Source organism: Lipotes vexillifer, unplaced genomic scaffold, assembly GCF_000442215.2.
Source record: "Lipotes vexillifer unplaced genomic scaffold, Lipotes_vexillifer_v1.1 scaffold841, whole genome shotgun sequence".
Classification (NCBI taxonomy): domain Eukaryota; kingdom Metazoa; phylum Chordata; class Mammalia; order Artiodactyla; family Lipotidae; genus Lipotes; species Lipotes vexillifer.
Window position 1 is genome coordinate 608356 of NW_006798403.1, and position 12238 is coordinate 620593.

The following is a 12238-nucleotide window of genomic DNA, read 5'->3' on the forward strand; positions in this document are numbered from 1 at the left end:
AAGGGGTGGCCTCTATTTCAAGTAGTACGCGGGCCTCTCACTGTTGTGGCCTCTCCCATTGTGGAGCACAGGCTCCGGACGCGCAGGCTCAGCGGCCATGGCTCACGGGCCCAGCCACTCCGCGGCATGTGGGATCCTCCCGGACCGGGTCACGGACCCGTGTCCCCTGCATCGGCAGGCGGACTCTCAACCACTGCGCCACCAGGGAAGCCCCTAGTTCAAGTATTTTGAGGTTTGGTGGCAGTGCTGTATTTGTCATTTCTATTTTTTCATATTGCCATTCTGTTTTTTGATTCTGTTCTTTTATAGCTTTTCATTACATGCAGTTATTATTTGCCTCTCTCCAGGCACTACCAAACACATTGCTATGGATAGTTTCTGCCTTTACAGGCCTGGAATCGCAAATTCAGAGATACTTTTTTTTTTCCCCAATTGTTAAAAGGACTAGACTCTAAATCAGGTTTGCTAAGGCACAGTATAAGAAATGTAAAAATTCCATATTCCTACTTTAGTTAATACATGGGAAAATACTACTGACACACACATTTATTTTCTACATTTATGTCTCTTTCACTTTTAATTCTTTAAATACGTAAATATGAGTTGCAATATCCAAAGCAAGTTTCATTTAAAAAGAACATAATTAAGAAATGGTAGAGAGATGGTGACTTGTAGAGAATTGGCACTTAGACATTGGTAATGACAATATGTTTAGAAGTTGGTGAAAATGCTATGACTAATTTTATATAAGAGCTGTCATGTTTTGAATGACACTTGTTAGTGAAATGTTAAGAGAATTCCTTTACTAGATAATATTTTTTGTGGATTTAGCTTTTTGGTCAGTTTTGTTTGAATTTCCTGTTGCATTCTTAACATGACCTAAACTCTAGATATGCTAGAATTAACTTATAATCATCATTCGTAGAAGAGTTAAAGTTACCATTCCCACCTGGGAAAAATCTTTAAAGTAGGCTAAATGGCAGTGCTTCCTAGTCAAATCAACTTAATGTTTTAAAGATTTTTAAGAAAAATTTCAGATCATTCTCTGTTTTCCCACCACGACACTTATTATGAGATTTAAAGCAGCTCTGAAATCATGATGTCACTTCACACGTTTCAGCCTTGCTACCCCAGGCCTCCATCTTTCTTACTATGGTGACAAAATAAATGCGCAGTAACATTGGTCAGTGGTTAATGCTGGGGAAAACAAAGACCTAGCACACCAAGACTGTCCATGTACTCTATTAAATGCTTTCTTCTCCCTCTCACCATTCGAATGGGCAAGGCTTAGGCTCACAGAGCCGTCTGACTTGCAAGAACAAAACTGAATCAATAATCTGGACTGTGACAGCATCTGTGCTATTGTTATCTTTGGGCACAAAAATGTTTTTCAATATGAGTAAGATATACTGTAGCTTAAGTTCAGATGCACATTAAGGGCTTAAGTGCTGACAGTTATCACTAGTTGACAGTGGAGGCAAGGAAAGAAAAATTATTTAAGTTCTCCAGGAAATAGAAGCATGCTTGTGTGCTTTAATGTGTTTGATGATAAGTAAGGGTTAGGTAGTCTTAGAGTCTAAGCGTCAGTATTCATTCAGCAAACATTTATTGAATACCTAAGTAATTTTCCTTTATTTCATTAATATCTGTTTGTCCTAGCAGCACAGGATTTAAGGTAGCTGAAACTTATTATATTCCAAACTAACTTGGTGGTAGGTACTAGAAACAAAGAATAAGAGCCATTTCTTGCCTCCATGGATCACATTTCTTGGGAATATGAATTTCTAGGGAAATAAGCTCCTGCCCTCATCTACAGGATTTGAAAGGAAATTAATTTCAAATAAGAAATATTTTACATTAAAAGAATGTTCTTGGGAATTCCCTGGCAGTCCAGTGGTTAGAACTCGGCGCTTTCAATGCAGTCGCCTGGGTTCAATCCCTCGTCAGAGAAGTGAGATCCCGCAAGCCATGCAGCACAGCCAAAAAGAAAAAAAATGTTCTCATGGGTTATGAGCCCTGCCAATAATGCAGGAGGGTTGCATGGGGTGGGGGGTGGCGGGGAGAAGAAAATAGAAGAAAAAAAAAAACTGTCCAGATTATATTTCATATAAGTAAAATACACAATTTTGATAAGGCATAACTAGTATATTTACAAGAGTGGCAAAGGGAGTTTAATGTTGCACCGACAAAGTACCTCATAGTCTCGTTTGATATATCATGAGTACATCTCTCATCCTCCTTTACTATAAAGTCAAAAAAGGAAGTCACCAGTCTCAAAAAAGAAAAGCACAGCTCTTAATATCATGGGACATCTAATTTATATTCTAATAGTAAGACTATGTATTGGTAAAATGAATTCACTTCTAATATTTTCACATTACTGATAACATAGACAAGGATTATTGGTGGCCACAAATAATTTGTGGCCACACACACAAAATCCAAGTCCAGGGTGGCAAACTTAGAATCTGCATATCAAAAAGGTATTTGCCCGACAGTGTTTTCTATGTAGGCTATTAACAAAACTACATAGAAACTACATCTAAAAATATATAGTATTATATTTCCCAACCCCCTAAATGCTACCCATAATCAACTTCCAAAAAACAGTAGAGGGAAAAGAAATCTGATGAAATCAAGGTGGTAGGTTTTTAAAAATGAATGATAATCTGATTGCTGAATGTAGATAGCATGGAAGGGATTTTCCCATCCCTTGGTTTAAAAAAAAAATGTCCAGGTGAAAGTACAAAGGCAATGAGAATTAACCAACAGGAAAAAAGGGTCCAACCACCGATACACATGTGATGCTAGCAGGTGAAGCAGAGATCTTGAGAGGGTGCAGCAGGTGCTAACCTTGGGTAAAGAAGGTGCTAGAATGACCTTCACCTTGCCAACTCTTCAACCCATTTTGATGTTTCTATAAGGAGTCTCATGTGCTTTTAGCACAACAGGGGAAGGGCTAGGCCTTGGAGTCCTCGGTTGACAAAGACCTCTAGGGGACTCCACTGTATTTCAAAGAGCATGAAAAACCACTTATCAAACTAAAAACAGAGTCCTAATACTGTTGAAACTAAACCTATATGTAGAAGGGATCTTGTTAAGAATCTAGCCCAAATCCAATCTAAGAGTCCCTTTCATAGCATTTAGGATGGGTTATTTTAGCCTTTGGGCATTTGCAGCAACTGGAAGTTTTACTGTTTGAGTCCATTCCTCTTTAGAACAACTCTTATTACAAAGTTCTTTCTTATATTGAAGCAAACATCTGTCATCTATAAAGCTCCTCTTTTTGCCCTTTGAAGCAACACAGGAGAAGTCCAATTCCTCTCCCCTTTTATAGCTCAACAGAGATTTCAAGGCAGCTATTGTATCATTCCCTCTTTTTCCCTTTCCAGCTATACCTTCTGTTCTTCAGAGGAAGTATTCCCCTATTCCATGTATAATCACACTCTCCACAACCCTGGCCACCTGACTGGACACAATCAATTTATTAACATCTCTCTTAAAATGTGGTTCCCAGAATTGAACCCAGCCCTCCATCCAGATGTGGACTGACCAGTGCAGCATGCAGGACTCCCTAGACTTCTGTTACCACAGGCTGAATGCATTAGTTTTGTGAATAGCTATGATATACTCCCGATTCAAAACTGAACTCACATTTCCCCAAGAAAACATTTTATACAAAAACTGCTGTGAAACCAGGACTTTCCAACACCCTTCCCATTAACACACAGGTGAACACACACATCCGTACACACACAGGTACCCCATTTTGTACTTAGTGGGTTGCATTTAAGAAACTCAGAATATAGAGTTTCTCATTAATGCCTATTTAATTTCATCCTTTTAGTTTCAGTCTTATGTTCAGGTATTTCAAAAAATTACAATGATTTCTATATCCTAATGTCAATACACAGAATTCAGTGAATATTCACAGAATGAACTAATCCCAAATCTGCCAGTCAACAGACTAGTTATATGTCTATTTCTATGTCATCTATAAATCAGATAACCCTTACTCTATTCTTCATGGGAGAAACAGGAAGGCAGGTAAAAGCTGCCTTTCAATTGTTGAGCTCGTATCCTCTTTGGGATGCAGAGGTACAGAATGTGAGCTGGAACAGATGAAGAGAAAGAATATTGAGTGTCCTAGATTCTTGGAATCAGGATTTAATGTTCCCAACATTAGAAAAATATGGCTTTCCCTCATCTCTACCCTAGAGTGTTCTGCCTTTTAGATCTGTTACAATACTGTGATTATCAAACTCTGAACTTTTAGGAAAAGCTCATACAAGCTCAGTTTTGAAACAGCTTTTAAAATGATCTTCTCAATTTATATTTCCTGTAAAGTTTGAGTTAAAGAGACACGCAGCTGTCTATTGGCTGTGAGGTATAAAGAGAGTTCCCAAATGCCCCTGACAAATGCCTGAGATATATGTATCCATCTGTTTCAGGAATCAGAAATGGCCTATATTTTTCAGTGTGAATTTGGAAATTCACTGAGATTTAAGCTGTCTCCTGAATTGAAGATCATCTTACAATGAATGTTCTTTTTCCCCAGAATGAAGAAAAGTAAGCTCAATTTTGCTTTCCCTTCAGTAGCCACTCTTTGCAGAATGTGGGGCTAATCACAGAATTTAGAAGTGTTCTCTTCTGCCTTTTTTCCATTGTCTGTTGTGACTCAGGGTGATGAACTCTGGGACTGATGCCTTAGAAAGATGGAAAAAGTGTTTCAGTCAACACTATCTAGAACCAGGAGGGAAGCATCTCAAAAACTTCTGTTGCATAGTGTTAACAGTTGAAGAATGGAGACACCTATGAAAGGTCTAGCAGACCCAAAGAGGAAATCGGTTTTGTACCTTTTCTCAACTTTTTCTAAGGGGAGTGACAGAGATGGAGTCTTAGTTAATTAACTTCTCAAGATTGTTTTCCAGAAACTGATGTAAGTGACAGATGAACATCGGAAGGAAATCATGCCAACAATGGTGTTGGGAGTTTCTTTTCCTGACTTTATCAGTCACAAACCATACCCAAGTGCTGTGAGATAAGCAGAGTGGAGATGGAGGGGAGGCTTAATTATACAGTAAGCTCCAAAAAGTCAGGTGACGCAGGTGCTTCAGGCATGATCAGAGCCTCTCCAAAGCAAGCACCTTAGGGCTTCCTGTTAGAATACAGGTAACTACAAACAGGGAGGTCCAATACACTGTTCCCAACATGGAGTAGCCATGGTAGGCAGTGCCTTGAACTTCAGCTATTCAGGTAGACATCCTGTCGTGATGCTTAGGTCAGGGCCCCCTGCAGTAGGGCTTCATCACTGGACCCCACACTCCTTGGGATTTTCCATTTCATCTCCTTCAAAGTCTGGCTTCAAACTCTTTTTTTGCTCAATTTCCACCTGTCAAGAATAGAAGTTGGAGAGAAATATCAGGAAAACATCCCAACAAATAAATAAACCAAAAGAGAAAACCTCACTAGGTTCTTTGAGAGTCCTTGTAATTTGGTTAATATTCTGGGCTTTAGTCACACCAAGCTACTGGCCGTGTGTATATTATGGCTCTGTCTTTGCACATACCCTTTGCTTGGTCTGGAATTCCTCTCCCTCTCAGTCCACCTGGAAAATTCTTATTCTTTGCCTTATACAGCTACTCAAAGGTCACCTCTTCTGTGAAGCTATTCGTGACTCACCAGGTAGAGTCAGGTGCTCCCCTGTGTATATTCCCACTACACCCTGTACCCGCTACACCACAGACTTCGTAGGACAGGGCAGGCCCTTGTTCACTATTGTACCCCAATAATATGGGCATACAGCAGGCAATCACAAAGGTTTATCAAATGAATGAATTCCTTTGCAGCTGGCTCTTTACACTCTCCGTTATTTTATCCCTTTAAAAAGTCCCCAAATGGATAAGTATTGTAGTGTTTACGGTTCTGCCTATATCTTTTGGAAAATACTGTAGCTGTAACTGTAAAGAGATTAATAAATTAATCTTGCCTTGAGAGTGATACACCTCATCTGAAGCCTTTGATAAATCAGGCAGGGAATCCTTTGAGCTGAAGGAGTTTCATAATTAAAGCCGCTCTTCTCAATACCACTTGGATATTTATGATGAGGGAAACAATTCAAGACAGAACAGCTGACTAGGGTCATGTTTGAGGAAAGTGCTGGGTTTTTTCCTGGCCACAAGATGGAGTATTTGTTCTTTTTGGTAGTTTAATGTTTTAAATCACACAAGTAAGGAAATATTTAAAGAACAATTAAATGATCATATAAATCTAAGGATGTTATTACACATAGAAAATTATGAAACCACTTTGCCAACTCCTTCTTCAGTAACCCCCTGTTTTCCGTCTTTGGCATATAATCTTCTCCTACTGAATCTCTAACTACTCAGGATACAATCACTATTTGTGTCGGAAATCTCCAACTTCATTTCCTCCTTCATAGCCCTGATCCCGGTACTATTACAGAAGCTTGCCTGGCTTTTGAGTTTGTCCAGTTATAGCCCAGTGACCAGGTTGTATGACTTGGTATATGTCACACTTCACTGTGACATACTGTCATACTGTCATTAGTGTCATACCTCACTATGTAAACTTCATTCAGATCCACTTCATCAATACCTGTAGCTGAAATATATGCTTTGGGTTAGCATTTTCCTGACCCTCTCTCTCTCCACTTCCAAACTCACTCCCCTGCACATAAATTATATGACAAATGAGTAATAATAATCCCATTACCCCATTACTCTGTTGTTGTTCATGATGACTGAAAGACATTATATACTCCTCCTTCATCAGCCTGTACTTCTCTTTCCAACCCTTCTCTTGCCTGCTAGAGAGATTATTCATTTAACTCAGAGCAGACTCAACCACAGCTATGCATGGTAAACCGCCTGCAAGGTGGTAGGAGAATACCCTGCACCCTGGGCAGGCACTGCTAAAAGGAATGAGAAGGGGGAGGGCATGGGGGTGCACAGACAAACATGGAAACATTAGGCAGATGCCTCCCGAGGCTACCTTGTAGCTGTAGTGTGCAGAATAATTGACCCACTTCCTGACGTCGGTCTTGTCTTCCACAGAGATGGATCTTACGGCAGCTTTGGAGGCAGAAGTTGTAGGCATGCTGAACTCGACGCTAATGTGATTGGCAAATCTGGAAGGCACTTCCCGGTCAGAGCCAAGTTCAAGATGGCAGAAGAAACAGTGTGGGTGACCAGAAGCTATGAAAGAAAAAGAATCTAGGGTTCAGGTTCTTCGGGGAGGAAGTGGAAGAGCCTCAGTAACAAACTAAAGGAGGCCTGGCAGTCTTTAAGAGCATCCAACTCTGAGCAGAGGATCTGCCTCGGCAGAAATCACACTGCACGTGCTTCAGACCCTTTGACATAACACTATCTGACTACAGTAGCCTGGTATCCTAGCAATAAAACCCATGACCTGAGAAATGGAGTGCATTCTGCCTGCTCAGCTCAGAGTGCTATGTGAACACAGTGTAAATACTATGAAATAGAGGTTGTAGATTGGCAGAAAGGAATAAAAGAGATCAGCACTCAGCACGTAATAAAACATCAAAGACAGCCACCTGGAGCAAAATCATCAATTTCCTTTGGAAGATGAATTTTCTTAATAGCATTTGATATATATATATATATATATATATATGTAGTAAGCAGAAATGGGGTATTTTGGAACCTCAAGTAACCTTTTCCTCTTATTCTCCATATTTTACTTTCATAAACCTCTTTTCTTTTTTCCTCATCGGTCAGTTTATTCACTCAACAGATTCTCTTTTGAGTTCCTAGGACTCCACATTCACTTTACTCAGGGAAAAGTTCATTCTTGTTCAATTTCCTTATGAAGAAGAGAATTATTTAAAATCTGACGTCACATGTCCTCTCTGGAGTGCATTTTTGACTCTTTACTGCATCATCTCACTCCTCAAGACATTTCTCCTTAGGGAGGTTCAATAAATGCTCAGCTGCCTCCCACAAAGGAAGTCTGAGGCAAGATTCAGACCCACCATCCACCCAGAGGCATGTGTTGTTCCCTCAGACTCCTGGCATAGCAGTCTGAGAGACTTACCAGTTCTAAATGATTGATTTGCCCTTCCACTAGCATCCCATCATCATTAAAATCAGGGGCAGAAAAGAAATAAGAAGAGGGGAAGGGGCTGGAGAAAAGAAAAAAGAAACAAAGGGAAGGGAAGGGATGGGGAGGGAAGGAAACAAAATAGCCATTTCACCCCACTCGTCTGAGGCAAATAATTCAGTAGGTCATTTTTTTTTTTTTTTGCGGTATGCGGGCCTCCCACTGTTGTTGCCTCTCCCGCTGCGGAGCAGAGCACAGGCTCCAGACGCGCAGGCTCAGCGGCCATGGCTCACAGGCCCAGCCGCTCCATGGCATGTGGGATCTTCCCGGACCGGGGCACGAACCCATGTCTCCTGCATCGGCAGGCGGACTCTCAACCACCGTGCCACCAGGGAAGCCCAGCATTTGATATTTTTAAAAAAATGCTTTTGGCATTTTTTTTGGTGAACGGCATATAAAAATGACAAAGCCTTTAGAAACAGCACATATGCTTTAGGGAAGCATGTGGAACGCTGAAGAGAACACAGACTAATAGGATACCTGGGTTTGACCTGCAGCTCTCCTGAGTGCAGAGATCCCACACCCAAGTCCTTTTTGTTCTCTCCAGGCCTCAGTTCCTCATGTGCCACTGCGAGTTGGGGGGTGGTGGAAAAGGGTAGGCTGGATAATGCCAGGCATCATCCCTTACCGCTATTTAACTCTATCTATGGCTAGTTCTACTGTATTTGGAAGGCAAACTTATGGTTTGATTTTCATTTGAGGATTGTTATTAGATTATTTGAGGGAAAAGAGTCAGAACTTAGTTCTGTGATGATCACCATTGCAGCATCGTCCTCGTTCATCAGATGTAACAGGAAACGTTTGTTGATAACTCTAAGCCAAGTACTGTGCTTTATGCAGACTTTCTCACTGCGTCTTCATAGCAGTCCCTTGAGGTCATAATTATTACGTTGCACAAATGAGGAAACTAAGGCGTCGGGAGGTAAGGTCAACTGCCCAAGGTCATAGCTAGAAAGTGGCAGAGCCAAGAACTGGACCCAGCAGTCTGACTCCCAGATGTTCTTAACCCGTTTGTCTGAGTCATAACCTCACAGTCCTCAAACCTCAAGACAGGTTTGCAGGGTGACAGGGGTGGAGAAAAAGGAAGCTGTAAGAAACCCATAAAGCAACTCACTGTGGATAAACCATATGACTCTGACTTCATTATGTAACTGAAACAGCCCTTAGTTATCCGAGTTTCCCCAAATAAACAGTTCCAATTTCCTTTATTGGTCTGGGCAGGACTTTTTAATCTCGGAGCCTGAGGACATACACACCCGCTCTCCAAGGAAAACATAACAGAGGGAAGTATTTGTTTTGCTCTGTTTCACAAATGTAACATATTTCAATGGGTCTTTCTAAAGAGTAATACTTTGGAAAATTAATTGAAAAAATTGCAGTTTTTTAGGAAAGGAATTTAAGATATATGTAGTAGTAAAAATTACATTATTTGAAAATGAATCCAATTTTTAAAAATTGTGTACCACAGATGTAATTATATAGCTGTCACTTACTGAACACTTATTACAGGCCAGAGACTGTGCTAAACACTTAAAAACATTACTAATTCCATTCTTAATGAGCTAGGTGTTAATAACCCTATTTTATAAAAGAGGAAACTTGAGATTTCTCTGAAAGGTTTAAGTAAATTGCCTGAGGTCACACAGCCATTAACTTGTACTACTGGGAATAAAACTCATTATCTAACTGACTCCAAATTATGTCCTACACTCCTCTCAATATATTGCTATAGATTTAGATCATTACGAAGTATTTAGAGGAGTTTCTTAATTTAATTCAATAGCAACCTGAACAACAGTTTTATCTAATTACCCTTATTTACACATTGTTGGAACACTGAAAATCATAACTTTCGACAAAACTGGCCGCCTCGTCTCACCCCACCAAAGCACATTCACAGCAAATTCTATGAAAGCAACATTCTCTCTTGAGTTCTAGCATCAGCTAATGGATGTGTAGGGCTAGTGGACAGGTAGGGAAGTACAATTTTGAAAGCTAGTATAATTTAATTCATGTTAATGAACTAATGAGCTCACATTATGTCATCTTCCTTGATGAAGCTGAGAACATTTAATATTAAAATTCAGATTTCTATTTTCCATAAAAGGGGAATCATATTGGAATTGTTTTCCCTTCACCTGATCTAATGAGAACTGGAATTCCAGCAAAGAGAGCTACCTATGCATAACAGAATGTTTTGTTTCCTGGCAGACAATCTGGGAAAGCACAGAAACTTGTTCTGGTGCCTTCTAGGATTAAAGGGAAGCTCTTGGGATTAGGATGGGAGGGGTCCTGGGAGAGCACAGATAGAGGGACCCTGCTGGTGGGAGCCATGTTGGAATCCAGTGGCAGCTTGTTAGCCTTTTGATGGCTTGATTGGGATAAGCCTGCTGTGGCTGCAGGCTTGAGGTGCCGACAAAGCCCAGGATGTCAACCTGCTGGCCCATGCTGCCCTGCAGTCTGACCATCCTACCTATTGGGGCTAGGGTTGCAGGGCTACTGCAGGTGGGAGCAGATGTGCAGAGGTTCAGTCCTCTTTCACTGTAAATAGAGGTGTGAGGATTATGAAAAATGGCCTATAAAAGGCACCTTCCCAAAGCTATCTCAAGACTAAGAAGAGCTCAGAAAAGGGACAGTTACTAACAGATCATCATCAATTCTCTGGCTTCATGGATGGAGCAGTGGATGGCGAGGGCAGGGGCTGGGCACAGAGAATGCCAGCAATGGTAAGAACTTGTATTCTGACTGGAATTCAGATCCTGTACATCTCAAGTTTCCAGAAAAAGAGTGCTATTAATTTCCTGAACTGATACAGAAATATACCATTGGCCAGAAGTAGAATAAGAAGCTCTTGGGGGGATTTCATGTCTAAAAATACACAACCATGACAGCAAAAGCAGTAATTGAGTGGGGAGTAGGTTTAAGTGAGAAATATCCCCAAATATCCTTATGCTGTCCTTATGTATTTTAAAAATCATTCACAAATAAGGTTCCAGTAATCTAGAAATACATATGTAGTATATAGGCTGCATTTACTTGGCCTTGAGCCTACTTAACACTACCCTGCTGGGAAGCATTAAGAAAAGTGGTTGCTGAGGACTATTTATTCCATGCCCTGCATCTGCTCCCTTTTTATTGTGGTAACAATCTTTTTTGTTTGTTTTTTCTTTTTTCTTCCTCTTCGAGAAATACTCTTCCCCAGCACTGCATGTCATCTTGATGGTCATGTCAGTTAAAATGCCCTGTCCTCCCTTTTACTCTTGGGAAGTGGCACAAGGACAGAAAATGGCCTGTGATGGTTTGTCCCAAAGGCTGCAGCCTGAGGAGACATCCACAGTTCCTGCTATCAAGAGCTATCCTTTCTGAAGCCTGCTTGTTCCTTCAGTTCTGTGAGCTACCTATATCTTTCCAACAATTTCTTTCTTTTTGCTAAAAGAAGCCAGTCAGTCTTTGCTGCTTATAAAGCCCCTCACATGGTACTTTTAAATATTTGAGAGAAAGAACTTTGAAACAAATGAGGTATGTGTGTACGCACTGAGAAAACTGAAAATCTGTTCTCATGGTGGAAGTAACTTTGAGTTTGTGTCTGTTTTGTGTCATCTACTAAGAGGCAGCTGTGGTATGGAGAAAAAGACCCCTGGATGTGATGAGTCACGTCACTCCCGGTCCTTAATTTTCTCATCTGTGGAATGGAGAGATTTAACTAAGTTATCCCCAAGATCCTTTCCAGCTCGAAAATCCAGTTATTCTATAATGAAGTGATCTGAATACATGCTTAGTAAATTGCAGAGCTAAAAATTCCAGTAAGCATAAACCCGAGGTCTTTTCTCACATCAAGCCTCTTGCGGGTTAAACAGTAATTTTCCCCGTTACCTCAGTTCTCTTCTCAAGGGCATCCGTGCCAAAGGAGAATTGAGGGTTTCTCCTTTCTGCCATCAATTCACATTGGCCTCATGGCTGAGGCAGAAATCACAGTGCTATCACCAGGAGAATACAGTGCTGATTTCAGGGAAATGAATAAGCAAGCTCAGAGAGGAAGACTTTATGTTAAAAATTCTGTCAGTTTAGAAATAGGGGGTGGCAAATCCAGCCTCAA

The 12238-nt window shown here is 40.7% G+C and overlaps 1 protein-coding gene across 1 annotated transcript in view; it reads right to left on the reverse strand.

The window, feature by feature from the left end:
• Positions 1 to 5308: 5308 nt before the first annotated feature.
• Positions 5309 to 12238, reverse strand: part of STON2 (stonin 2) — a 111133-nt gene continuing 104203 nt past the window's right edge. Inside the window, exons 5-6 of the mRNA XM_007470468.1 lie at positions 7015 to 7217; positions 5309 to 5392 (exon numbers count right to left, since the gene is read on the reverse strand). Of these exons, the coding sequence (XP_007470530.1) occupies positions 5309 to 5392; positions 7015 to 7217 (287 nt within the window). The remainder of the gene's footprint in view (positions 5393 to 7014; positions 7218 to 12238) is intronic.